The sequence below is a fragment of the Lissotriton vulgaris genome, chromosome 6, assembly GCF_964263255.1.
Source record: "Lissotriton vulgaris chromosome 6, aLisVul1.2, whole genome shotgun sequence".
NCBI classification, from domain to species: Eukaryota; Metazoa; Chordata; class Amphibia; order Caudata; family Salamandridae; genus Lissotriton; species Lissotriton vulgaris.
This window is the reverse complement of record NC_141694.1, coordinates 1629642506-1629656303: the sequence shown is the minus strand read 5'-3', so window position 1 is coordinate 1629656303 and position 13798 is coordinate 1629642506. Positions and strand designations below refer to the sequence as shown.

General features: G+C 43.3%; 1 protein-coding gene across 1 annotated transcript in view; it reads left to right on the top strand.

Moving 5' to 3' along the window:
- The window catches only part of ABCG8 (ATP binding cassette subfamily G member 8), a 202601-nt gene that overhangs the window by 154379 nt on the left and 34424 nt on the right, over window positions 1–13798 (top strand). Inside the window, exon 11 of the mRNA XM_086927798.1 lies at window positions 2542–2809. Coding sequence (XP_086783924.1) covers window positions 2542–2809 — 268 coding nt within the window. The remainder of the gene's footprint in view (window positions 1–2541; window positions 2810–13798) is intronic.

Genomic DNA, 13798 nt, shown 5'->3' with positions numbered 1-13798 from the left:
CGGGAAAGAAGTCATAACTACTGCAATATCAGTGGGGTTTATACTAACTAGTTTTGGGATGGCTCCTTCTCTTTCCCCTCGAAGGTAAGTATCTATGTGGGTATGGGGTCCTTCGAATGATTGACAGGCTACTAGGTCGGGAGATGCCTCTAAGTTATCTGATGTTGATGATAAGTCAGACTCGAGTTGAGTTACAGATAAATCGACTGTAGACGGGACTGTATTGATGTCAGGAGCAGTCACAGTCACGGGAAGAGAAGAGTTTGGGAGGGTTTGGTGAATGGGAGAGGTTGCGGTTGCTAGAGTGCCCAAAGACGATCGTTTTGCATTCATAAGGTCCAGTGACACTCTTTTTTCAAGAAGAGAAATACTCTGGTTGATTACCTCATGTGTCCGTGAGATGAATAGATCGATTGGTCCGGTTATTTGAGCTACCTCTTGGGCGTTCTTAGATTTGGTCTTGGCGTTACTTCTGGTTTTAGTAGGCATGGTACAAGTATGCTGCAGGGAAATAGGCTCTGAGATGAATGACTTTGATAGCTGTTGAAACCAGAGCCAAAGGGGGTTGCCCGGTCCGGTCTCTACCGGTCACTAACGGGCAACAACGGGCCCGCCCTTGGCCCGGGCTTCGCCCCGGGCTGCGACCCGCGCACGTCCCGTGATGCGCGTTAATGCCCTTGTTTAAGTCTCTGTATGGTGAGAGGGGGCGTGGCACTGGGAGGGGGGCGCGGCTCATGCGGGAAGAGGCAACAGCTGATGGAATTAAACGCTGTACCTCGCAGTCCCGGGGCCGCGCCTCTCGCCTCCTCTGCGGCCTCGCAGGTGGTTTTCCTCCTCTTCACCAAGGACACAAGGGCTGGAGCACTGGAGAAATAACGAGCTACTCCTGTAGCGGCAGGCAAGAGTTTCTGGAGAAAACCTCAGAGCGAGCGGCTCCCGCGGAGCGGGGGCCGCGAGAGGTTATGAGCAGCTTGGTGGGGGCGGGCACTGGGAGGGGGCGCGGCTCATGCGGGAAGAGGCAACAGCTGATGGAATTAAACGCTGTACCTCGCAGTCCCGGGGCCGCGCCTCTCGCCTCCTCTGCGGCCTCGCAGGTGGTTTTCCTCCTCTTCACCAAGGACACAAGGGCTGGAGCACTGGAGAAATAACGAGCTACTCCTTTAGCGGCAGGAAAGAGTTTCTGGAGAAAACCTCAGAGCGAGCGGCTCCCGCGGAGCGGGGGCCGCGAGAGGTTATGAGCAGCTTGGTGGGGGCGGGCACTGGGAGGGGGCGTGGCTCACGCGGTAAGAGGCAACAGCTGATGGAATTAAACGCTGTACCTCGCAGTCCCGGGGCCGCGCCTCTCACCTCCTCTGCGGCCTCGCAGGTGGTTTTCCTCCTCTTCACCAAGGACACAAGGGCTGGAGCACTGGAGAAATAACGAGCTACTCCTGTAGCGGCAGGCAAGAGTTTCTGGCGAAAACCTCAGAACGAGCGGTACTTCTTTCAGCCATGCCCACAATCCTGAAACTACATGTAAAGCTAGTATCCAACACAACATTGGGGAGAGGATGTAGCCTTATGGCTCGAGCGGTCGACCTCGAAGCTGGGGAACCGGGTTCAAGTCTCGGTAACAACCCTCAACATCCCGTGATTCTGGGAAAATCACTTAATCTCCCCGTGCCTAACAAAAAAAAAATGTATCCTAATGTAACGAAACTGGTGCTCAGGTAAAGCAATCTGATACCGGATGTCTGGGGTCTAGTTTGCGCTATATAAAACTCTAAAAAAAAAACTCAAAAAAACATTCTGATTCCTAAAGACCTGAACATCTTGGCAGCTCTGTCACATGCCAACTGTAGAAGGCTGCTGCGATTGCTAGATTATTTTTGCTCCTCTCTGGAAATAACACAGAAGATCTGGGCGGCTTGTGAGCAATATAGTTTCAAAAGTAACTTGAAATGCACCTTTTTGAATCTCGTAATTCTGCTCTAGAATGCCACCAAGCACTTAGATAGCCCCTCGCGAATTGTGACTATCAAATTGTCAGCAGAGTAGTACAAAACTACATCTTTGATTGTGACAATGTATTGATTCAGCATTTGAAATTATACTTATGCTGCATTTTGAATGGGTATTTGAGTAACAAGTTTATTCATGTGAGTACTTTGGGAAGGCCACGGTTGTCACATTTTCCCAGGAGAACTCATGGAATTATTTGTGAATACCAAGAAAGTCAAAAGTTAGGAGCTACCTCACATGTTCAAAATGTTAACGTTCTTTTGAATTGGACCCTTTATCTTTTACAGAAGTTTGAAATAATTTTGGTTGACTCAGAACCTAGGGTGAAGTTTAAGAACTGGAACTAATAACCTGTATTGCTTTGAATATTTCATCTCAAATGTTCCAAAACTATAGTTAAAAAATACAGTTCATAACATTCTGCAGAAATATTTTAAAGTGTTGTGCATGTTTAGCAGAGACACTTGATTATCTTTTAATTATCATGTTGCTATTAGTTACATGATCTGATAGTAATTGTAACCTTAAATCTCTTGCCAGGTTTTGGGTGAACTTCCGGAACATGTCTCTTTCACTATTTTTTATGGTGTTCCCATCTATTGGCTGGCAGACCTTAACCCAGAACCTGAGAACTTCCTTCTAAACTTTCTGCTCGTTTGGATGGTTGTCTACTGCAGTCGAGCAATGGCATTATGGGTATCGGCATGCCTGCCCACCTTGCACATGTCCTCCTTCTTCTGCAATGTGCTTTTCACCATTTTCTACTTAACAGGCGGTTTTGTGATCAGCCTGAAAAATCTATGGGCAGGTAAGTCTGAAAGATCTCAAGTAGTCCACATGCTCTGTTTGCATTTGCAATCTCCTTACTTTTAGTTTGTGCAACTAGGAAATAATACATCAGGATCATGTAACTCATGCCTACATGTTCCTATTTGTCATTGTCATTGACAGTCCATCCAGTCACAGTGATCACAATGTAGATGTGTGAAGGTCAGTAGTAGTGCCCCTAGAGCAGCATGAAAAAAATACAAAAAACAAAACTAACATGGGCTTGCAGCTTTGTGTGGTGACTTACCATTCAGCCAGTGGTGTAATAAAGGTCTCCACAGCCCTTGCGGTGCGGTGGGCCCCAGAGCTTCATGGGGGCCCCCTCAGCACCGTACCCTTGCGTGACAGCTCCTGAAGGGGGTCCATGTAGTTTGCAGGGGGCCCTCAAGTTTCGTTACACTAATGCATTCAGCTCTGCCTTGAGGTCATGGAATGTTGTCATCATTAAGGGTTCATAGGACCTGTCACTTGGCAGTTAGCAGGGCTGTAGCTATCAAAGTGCAGCAGGTCCTGTTTCACCAGGGCCCAGTAGTAGGAGGGGCCTAATACACCAGATGCTGATCATCTCATAACATCTGCTCGTGGCATGGTTCATCTTGAGTTTGCCAATCAGTCTGCTTGTCTATCTCACCTTGTACTTTTTACCTGCCCGCTTGATGTCCAATGAATACTCTTGCTAATCTAATGAGTCATTGTCATGTTATGAGTTTTCTTACCATGCAATATGTGGCACTTGTCCTACCTTCATGTTCTATACTGAGAGTGAGACACACGTTGTCTCGAACCATGTTTACGTTTGTAATGGCCGATTGTTCTGGCATTCCTTCTTCACAGATTCCAACTTAGACAACAACACTTGTGGTTTGAATTCATTGGGGCAAGGCCTGTAGGATGTGGGCACCTTCTTTGAATAAACTTATCTTGTATTACCTGCTAACTCCCAGCATTTATTCCCACTTTACATTTGGCGACGATCTACGAGTCAGGAGCTCAGTCCCCTTACATTCCTGCATCATGCCACCAGGCAATCTTCTTCATTATGGCAATGGCGATGAGTGTTGAAGAACCTGTACACAGTACTGTGCTGTAAAGGAAATGGAAAATCTAGATGTAAAAGAAAGACAATTCCTCCAGGGCAACTTTAAAGGTGGGCACTGCCTTCAATCAAACTTGACCTCACCACTACCATGTCATCAGGCAGCTCAGTAACATCTGCACCAGATGTTACTGAGGAGAACTGTGAAGAAATACCACATTCATTAGGGCTTTTGGGTGTCGAGAAGTTGTGATGCCATTTCCTCAGTATCGAGGAGGCCGTGTAATTGTTGCTGAGGTGGCAATGGTTCCAGAGAGCAGTTTTGGATAAGAGTTTGCCCAAGGGTTTCTGAAGAGGCCTGTTGCAACTTGCCTATTTTTCCTCCAAAGGAGATTAAAAACGTTCAGGGTTGTTATTGCTACGAAAGTGAATAGGTTTACACTTTTACAGGAGAAATTAATGGAACACGAAAAGCTATTTACAAGGAGGCTGTCAGTTGGGGAAGATGGGTTAGCACAAAGAAGGTTTTGAGATTAGTTACTACACCCTTATATAATCAAGAGCATGTTGAAGTGAAACCTCTAATGAAGCTGTGTGTCAGCCGTGGCTCGTGCAGGCAGGAGTGGTAGGGCGGTGGGACCGGGTGGCAGAGCGATTTCGACTGATGACAACGAGGGAAAATTAATTATGTATTTAATTTTCCCTCGTGGCTGTCTGTCGAAATCCCCACCACCCGGCCCCACCACCCTACCGCTCGTACCTGCATGAGCCGCTGCTGCTGTGTGTTGAATTAATGGTCTGTTAAAGGAACATTGCATGTGAGGAGGTGAAGGACAGGAAGATCTTGAAGATTTCATAACCATAATGAGTTTTTTAAATTATGTTGCTAATGATTAACTTTTAAACAAATCAAAAGGCACCTGTTTGTATACCGCACATTGGGGGACTGTTGCTAAAATGTGTCATGCATTGTTCAGAAGCTTGAACGTGTCCCTTTTGAGGTTTTGCTTATGCAAGCCTCTTCATGAGGAGACAGGACCATGGCTTGTCAGCATCTGTCATTATGACAAGTTCTCTCCCGAACAGCTCTTCTGAGCAGAGGCCTCCTACAAGTTGTGTTTTACACTCATTTTGTGGACTCTCCTCAAGACACCTAGAAGGGCTACAGAGGTCTAATCACACTCACACTTCTCTAATGATTCTTCTGAAGAACCAAGTAGCACATGTAGTCAAGAGGAAACGGAAATTTCGAATGTGCATTATTCATTTTATTCACAAACATCTGTAAAGGCTGAATCGCCAACATTTACTATCACTCAGGTGATCATTTGAACACATTTAACAATGTACAAAAGACCACTTGCTTCAAAGATCCATCTTGAAGGATGTAGTAACCTGCGAATGCCAGCTCAACTTGGTTTATCTGCCTTTGCCGATAGCCATGTGCCAAGTCAGGTCTCCCTTGCGCCTATGTCTCCACTCCCGGAGTGGAGCCTGTAAACATGTCACTACACTGGGAAAAAGACATTCCCCAGAGCTGCAGGGCTCACAACACTACACCTTTCTGGAAGAAACTCAAGCGTCACCTCCCGTTAGGATTTAAAAACTATACAAGCATGTTCAATTATAATAGTGAAGACTCAAATGGCATATGTCTCTGTTTGTTTGGTTGTGGTACAGTTTTATTCTGTAATTCTTTGTTGTTTCAAAGGGAAGTCCATAGGAACGGTGATCTGTCCATCAGTGATTTTGTCTTTTTTTCTTTGCTCAATGTCTACATGATATGACTATATAATGTCTTCAGAATTTGTTCTGTATACGGCACAGTTGTAATCGGATAGTTACTTCTATAACACCTGTAGATATATTGATTCTGCATCTATATGATATGGATTTAACATTTCTTCTCAGTGGATTTGTCTGACTTATATGTGAATGGCTGCAGATAGTTTCTCTTTTTGTCACAATCTCTGTAAGAAGTTTGTGAGTATGTGAAGGTTGGGGTATTTGACATTGGGAAGTGTTTCCTGTTTTTAGATGCAAGAATTTCACCTTATTTATTGTTCCATGGGTCTAAGTGAAGTCTGCTCTCAGTGTTTTCCATTGTAAGGGTTTCGCCCTGTCTGCAGAATCAAGAGTCTAAATTTCACCCTGTTCTCAGTTTTTCTTTTGCAAGGGTTTTACACTGCTTTCAGTTGTAAGTGGTTCACCCTTCCTACAATTACAAGGGTCAAATGCACCCTATTATCAATTTTCAAGGGTAATTACAAGTTTCAAGGTTTCCCCCTGTTTACAGTTGCGAGGGTCTAATCACACCATGTCTTCATTTATGGCAAAAGGGTTACCCCATTTCTTCAAAATGCATAAGTTACACCCTGCTTTCATACTGTGGGAGGTTCACATACTTCCTGTTCTTAGTGTTTTGAGGTTAGAAACTAACTTAATACAGTGCACCTTGTTAGCAATTCTCAAGAAATGATTATCTTTACTTCTCCTGGGTTATTTTGGGTGTAAAACACTTTATTTTCAGTTTTGTCAAGGGTGCAGGGGTGTATGGGTAAAGAGTTGAAAGATACCCAGTTGTGGTGTTCCTCTAGTGATACACTTCTATGATAGTTATGATGGGCTTTTAGGTATGCTTTGTGTGGATGAGGAGTAAAGGGGGTTGGGGACAGATTTTAGTGCATGTAAGCCATTATGATTGTATATAGTGTACGAATCATTTATCCTTATGGGTGTAGGGTGAAATATTGTTCCCCATTTGTAAGTATTTAATTCTTTCGTACTGTGGGGCATTCTAGTACTTAAATCTGTCTCAGGTCGGTCTGGCCAACTGGTGTGGGTGGTGTTGAGTTTGGATGAGTGTTAGTGTGTTTATGTTATTATGTTTATGTTGATGGGAAATGGAGTTTGTGCTTTTTGGTGCTGTGTTTAGTTTTTTTTACCAGTGTTTCTATTTTGCTTTTGTGTAGTTGCAGTTTTTGTGTGTCATGTATAAAGGTTGTGCCTAGTCTGTGCAATATCTGTCTAATTTTCCTGTTTGTTGGTTTCTTGGTGAAAGTGAGAAATGTGTCACCACCACACAATTGCCATTCACCTTTACCAGAAAGGGCCATTAGACCTGGGCTGAGCGTCTGATTACGTCTACTCCTGGTAGGGTTTGCCTGTAGCTCTACCCTTTCACCCTTCTGCTTAATGTCAATAAATACTGTTGTTGCTCTATAGTGTCCCTTTACATTGCTACCTCATGCCATCAAACAATCTTCTTAATTATGAAACTAGAAGGGCCAGCACAACGCAGTTCAGAAGAACATTAATGATTACTCTGCAGAACTATGCAAGGTGGAACAGAATCCATTAACCTTTCCACTTAGCTTTCCGCGTACGGGTGAAAAGAGAATGTAGTGTGAAGTGGAAGGTTAGGACGCTGATTGCCTGCTCATTCTCTAGGGATTAATTTCCAAATAACTATTTTGTGTCAAAGAGTTCATGATCACATCAGCTACAAATCACCACCAATCAGTAGCAAACAGGAAGTCAGTGAGTCGTTTTGTCTGTAGTTTTATTGTGGCAAAGATCACACCATGTGCCTAGACATCCAAGGACCATCAACACATGCTATACAAGGGAAGGTAATGCATTTGTGTGAGAACTTGGGTTGTTGGATGAGGTGGGTGTGGGGGCCCTTCTCAAGAAACAGCCACAATCCTTGTCAGGGTGAACAACAAGCTGTCACTAAATTAACCTGTGTTTAGCCCTTTTGTAGTTTGGCACGAAAGCAATCAGGATTAACTTAGAATCTATGTGTAAAGCATTATGCAGCACTTACAACAATAATAACGTGAAAGCACAACACAAGAAAAATCCCACATCTATTTAGAAAAAAAGTAGTGAAATGTAAGGAATTATTTGACACAATAATTTATTTGGAAGGGAATGCCTGACACCTCGGGGTGGGGGGGATAGAAACCTAAAGAAACTTCTTCGACTTCAAAGTATTGAGTGCACATCTGGACCTGTGAAAGACTTGGAAGAAGGACTGATGTGCTGCAAGAAGGACGTCCATCTTGCTGACCTGCTGTGCTACCGAGATGCACTCCTGCCCGAGTGAGAAGGACAGGACCTGCATCTTGAATCTAGGACCACCAGAGTTACTTCAAGGGCTAGTTTGCTGGCCTCCTGATTAGAAGCCTCAGGGACAGGACAGGGTTCCTCCAACTTGAACCCCTGGACTCTGCAGCTGTGAGCCCTGCCTTTCCAAGTGATGCCACCCTAGACCTGGGCCCTTGGAAGTGGGCCTCAAGGTGCTCTGCCAGCCCAATTGTGGAGCCAGCATGACTGACACATTGCAACACATCACCTCCCATAAACTCTGCAACATCGCCACTTAGCATCACATTTCCTCATCGGGAAAAAATACTTGATGCATCCCCAGTGCCACTGCATGATGCATCCTGTGTGCAGGTCTTTGCATTGCAAAAAACTAATCGACTGCATCCTCTATGACGATGCAGGACTCCACAACCTAAGCCCCGCAACTTCTTTGCAAACAGCCAGTGCATGACGTATCTTCGGTGCAGGACTTCGCATTGCAAGCTCCTCGTCAACCACATTCTTGACTATAACCTCGCATCGCAAACTAGCAGCTCCAAGGCACCGCTGCTGTACAACACATCCTCGATGCGGGACTCTGCAATGCTCCTCAACCAGGACTTAAAATACCCTTGTTCAGCGGGCCTAATCTTGTGACTTTGTTCCAGTCTAGCACGACTAGATAAATACAGCTGATGCTTTGTGCTTTTGAACTCTATAGTCACTTAAATCTTTGAAATTGCATATATATGGTTCTACTGATTCTATTTTTGTCATTAAGGTCTTAAACTAATTAATACATTTTACTCTATGTCTTTAAATTGATGCTGGATTTTTTTTGTTATGTGTCTCACTTTATTACTGTGTGAATTGCTGCATAAATACACATTGTATCTAAGTTAAGCCTGACTGCTCTGTGCAAAGCTACCAGAAAGTTTAGGACAGGTTAAATTGGGATTTGTTTGTGACTTCACTCTGAGAAAAATTGTAGTTGCTGCATGAGTAGGTTTTCACCCCTCTCCACCAGTAACCCAATTTCTTACAAAGGCCTATTGGCTAACATTAAGAAAAACAAAAATGATATCGTTTGGCAAGAAAGTATTCACATTTGAGTGGAAATTGGGCTATCAAACAGTGAAGCAGGTAAGCTTGTATGCTTATCTGGAAAATCAGCTGTCCATGGCACAACACAAAATAAAAGCACTGACGACAACAAAATCCTTAAAACAGTTCTCACAAGTCTATGGAGAGGGAGCAATCAGATCTACTTTAACTGTAGTAGAGGCAAAATTGATACTACAAACTAACGAGGAGAAGTTGGACAAATTAGAGACTATTCTTATCCAAAAGGTTCACCTCCAATTCAACTAACGATGTTCAAGTCAACATTCAATGATCTGACTTAAATTAAGTCTTTCATCAATGTGGTATGTTTATAAGTCTCCAAAAATCATTTTTTTTCTGCAATTGTGCTTCCTCAAGTGCAGAAACCTCTCAAGGTTTAAACCATCATGAGTTGATGCAAAATCCTAGAAGCAATTTTCCTCTTTCGCAGACTAAAATCACTGCTTCAGCCAAAGCCCAACATTTACAATCAGTACCATATCTCTTGACCATGTCAGCGTCTACCCACAAATATGTCCTACTGAATAAGAGATCTACTGAAAGTAACAGACTACAAACATATGGGGCAAATCTTATAACTGTATTTCCAATACAATCAGCAATATATTGACTCCAATCTATAGGTCAAAATAAAGCAAAAATGTGTAAGGATTAATCTACTATCCATCCCCCTGAAAGAGTTTGAAGTGTCATGGAACTTTAGTTCCCTCTAGAACACATCATATGCCTCTGTCTGCCCAGGCTTTAATGATTTACGCAGTAAACATGTACTACCTTCTTTCAGGAAGGTCTCTGTGCAACCAGTAGAAGACTCCATTTCAACATGCTTTGTGGCACAATCAAAAGTCTTCAGTGGGACCATGACAAGGTTCTTGGGAAAATCCTATGAAAGACTAAAATCAAAAAAGTTTGCAGCTGGAGAGTCCAACAAAAACCTAATAAAAAAACGTTAACCGAACATGAATGCTCCTTTGCAATTGAAGAGGAGGAGTCCGCTGCATGTTTACATTATCCTTCTATCCTTTTTTAGGTCAAAATTGTATAATTCCTGTACCCCATGAGACTGAACGGGTGAGGCCATGATTTAATTTGAACTAACTTTACAACAGAATTTAGAAACTAAAAAAATGTGATTCAATGGTTTTATGGTTTAACCCGTTTACTGCAGCGATTATTCTGCCGCAGTGCGGGCGTTCCACGGAGTGGGCGGGGCCGCGTCGGCCTTTGGCCGTTCTCAGCACCAGCGAGGTAGTGCTTGCTACGGCCAACGGCTGACGGGAGCATGGAAGGGGTTAATGGATAATATATTAAATTTTAAACAATGTATACAATAAAGCTTTTACTTTCTCTTTTTCTGAATGTAATAAGATAACCCAGTGTTATCCAATGGGAGAGGTAGGCCTCACAATAGTGAAAAATTAATGTAGTTTTTCACTACCAGGACATATAACCCAAAAGTTCATGTCCTACCCTGTGAGCGGTTTAGGGCCAAACTTATGGGTAACTTATATGTAATAAAAAGGGAGTTTTAGGCTCCGTGAAAGGTTCATTATGCAAGGTTTGAAATGGCAGTTTAAAACTACACCCACAGGCTGCAAGGGCAGGCTTGGAGCACGTTTTAAAAGGCCTTAAGTGGGTGGGCTAATAAGTGCTGCAGGCCCAATACTAGAATTTAGTTTACAGGCCCTGGGCACATGTAGTACCGTTTTACTAGGAACTTGCAAGTAAATTACATTTGCAAATTGGGGGTAAGCCAATTCTAACTTATTTAAAGGGTAGAGCACAAGCACTTTAGCATTGGTTAGAAGTAGTAAAGTACACAGAATCCTAAAACTAACAAAAACGATGGGTTCAGAAAACAGGAGGGGTGCAGGCAAAACCTTTGTGGGTGACCCCTCAGAGAGGGCCAGGTACAATGAGTGGCTTCCGTCCTTTGTTATGTAGACATAAAGGATTCACATTCAACAAAATAACTAAGGACCTTCATTCATCACAGTACATGGGGCAGCTTTAATAATACGGCCACCTTTGGCTTCAATTATGTCACAAACCAGACCCCCTGGTCCTATGAGTATCTGAGCTTCTGAGGAAATTAGAAACTGTAAAGTGTGAAACCTACAGATCGTAAGGAGGGATCCGAAAGTCCACAATATTAACAATTCTTCCGTATGCTTTTATGACCCACATGCAATCAATGGTATCATGGTTAGTGTTTCTAGTGCCAAAGGGCAAGCCATGGGTAGCAGCTGCTGCTCTGTTCACAATTAATAAGAAATTATTTCCATCGAATGTAATACACAACTAATCATATTCTGCTCAGATATTAGCAGAAGCACATGCTCTCTAGTTTTTTTTAGATCAGCATTAATTTGCATTTATTTACTTGGTACCATTTTGCAGTAGGCTGAAGCTCAGGTTGCACAGGCCGCCTTCATTCCCTTTTTTTAAATCAAAATGCACTTTGCAGTTGTTTGAAAAGAACACTCTGAAAAGAGCAGATGTACAGTACAAAGCAGAAAACTATCAGGTGTCAAGTGCTGCACAAAGTTTTGTACCTTGTGACAAATTAATTAGGGCCTCAGTGTTAAACACATTGATTTGCAGTACAGAGCGGCAAGCATTTTAAATCTAAAGATATCTTGAACTGTAAGAAAAAGTTACAAAATATGGGATTTTAAAAAAAGGTGCAGAGATCAAAAGCAGGAGATTGAACCTTTCAGGGTTCATGCCTTTTGAGTCCTGTCCTGTCCTGCCACCTCTCCAGAAGTCGCACTTACGTTGAGAGGGGGATAATATACATCTTTGTAGACTGCAAGAGCACGCTTACAGGCGGACCTAAACTATATTAAATAAGAGCATGTCATAGGCCTAAATCACTGTCGGTTCCTAGCTACCTATTTAAGTTGAAGGACGTGGACAAGAAGGTTGTGAGAGCCATATTCCATTGATGTGAGTGAGGTATTATTTTCCTTAAAGTGTCCTGGTGTAAGGGCTTTTTACGTTCTGTGGTTATTGAGCCTTTCTCTGGTGTGTAGTGGACAGTATCCCCTGGGGTCCTGAGCCCTTCTGCACTGTTGATGTGCTGATTATTTGATGTCAAGTGTTCCTATTAGGGCATTGACTCTAAGTGGAGAGTGGATGAGCAGTTAAGGTTTGCTTTATAGGATGATAGGGACAAAGAACTCAGGTACACTATGATACAAAGTACACGCAATTCATCTCACTGTCGAGTCAGAACAATATCTATTAAAGTAAAGTTTAGGACTTTCTTTTACATCAGGAAGAACAACTAAAATAAATAAACGCCAAGATAACAGGAATGTCCTAGCTTCTTTTGGATGCGAGCTATAAGCCTCAATATTATTCTAGCACTAAGACATTGTAGCATAGTTCAATATTACATCGATCCCAGAACACAGTTAGTGGGAGATCTCAGCAGTTCAATGTTGTGCATTGGTTAGCTGATAGACATGCTTTAGATATTATCAGTTACCATTCACTTAATGGGTTGTAATGTAACTGAGTGGCAACTCGACCAACTGTTCGGTGTCCTGGTTTCGGATTCAGATCCGATTGGCAGAAGGAAGCAGAAACAGTTCCTGGTTTGGTCAGACACCTGTCATGAGCTGTTGCTGTTGCTGTAGATTTCCTTCCAAGTTCTAGAGTAAATACAACGTTCTGTCGCCAGAGAACTAGGGGCTTATTTACAAGGGTATAGCACCACCCACCAGAAAGTCACTTTTAGCGACGTTCTGGTGGTGAGATCCCGTTCTCTTTATTTACAAATCAGTGTTAAGCAAAGCCGCCTTGTAAATAAGGCCCCTTTTCACACTTTGCTTAGTGTGAAAGGGGTGTGCAATGGGTGTTGCAGTGGACATTCCGCCGCAACACCCATTGCTTTTTGACTCTGCCTCATGTTTACAAGACTGGGGCAGCACCAAAAACTAAAACCAGGGAATACCTGGTCTTAGACTAGAAATACGAGGAGAAACTATTATTTCTTCTTGTTTTTAGCTCTTTCCATGTGTGTTGCATTCTGCAGATTGTTTATGTGCAGGAATGTGTGCCTTCCTGCACATAAACAATCACCCCTGCTGCACAGGCACCCTTGCAACATAGACAAAGGGTGCCTGCACTGCGCTAGGCAGCTTTATTAGGGCCAGTGTCAGGGGAAACACAGGGGTGCACAGTAGTTTTGCATTACCAATTTTGGCATAACACACCATCTGACATTTTGTTGTAAATACCACCCGAGTATTTATATACAGCAGCAGAAACAGAAAACCAGGGCCAACGGAAAGTTGTGAAGATTGTGCTTTCATGCAACTAAATCAGGGCACATCGTCCTGCTCGTGGTGTCACTGGATGGTACAGGGAATCACCTACTTGTAAATTGGGCCATATTGGAGAGACAAAGGGAAAACACCCAGAGCAAAGTCTGGTGGACAATTAAAACCAAAAGAGGAGGCAGGCAAGCAAAAGTCAGCTGCCAGACAAATCCGAGAATGGATTTACTCAGGGAGTTAAACTGGTTTTTACTACAATGTTGATTGCTGCTCAGAGCCCAGGCACAGAACAAATCACTAGAGGCATCAGGAACTCCTCCAAGGGCCACTTTTCCAACCAGTGGTTCTCTGGTGTGCCAGGCATTGTGCACAGGGTCTCCATGCATTTCTCATGTAAGCACAGGCATGCAACACACAATCAGGAGCAGTG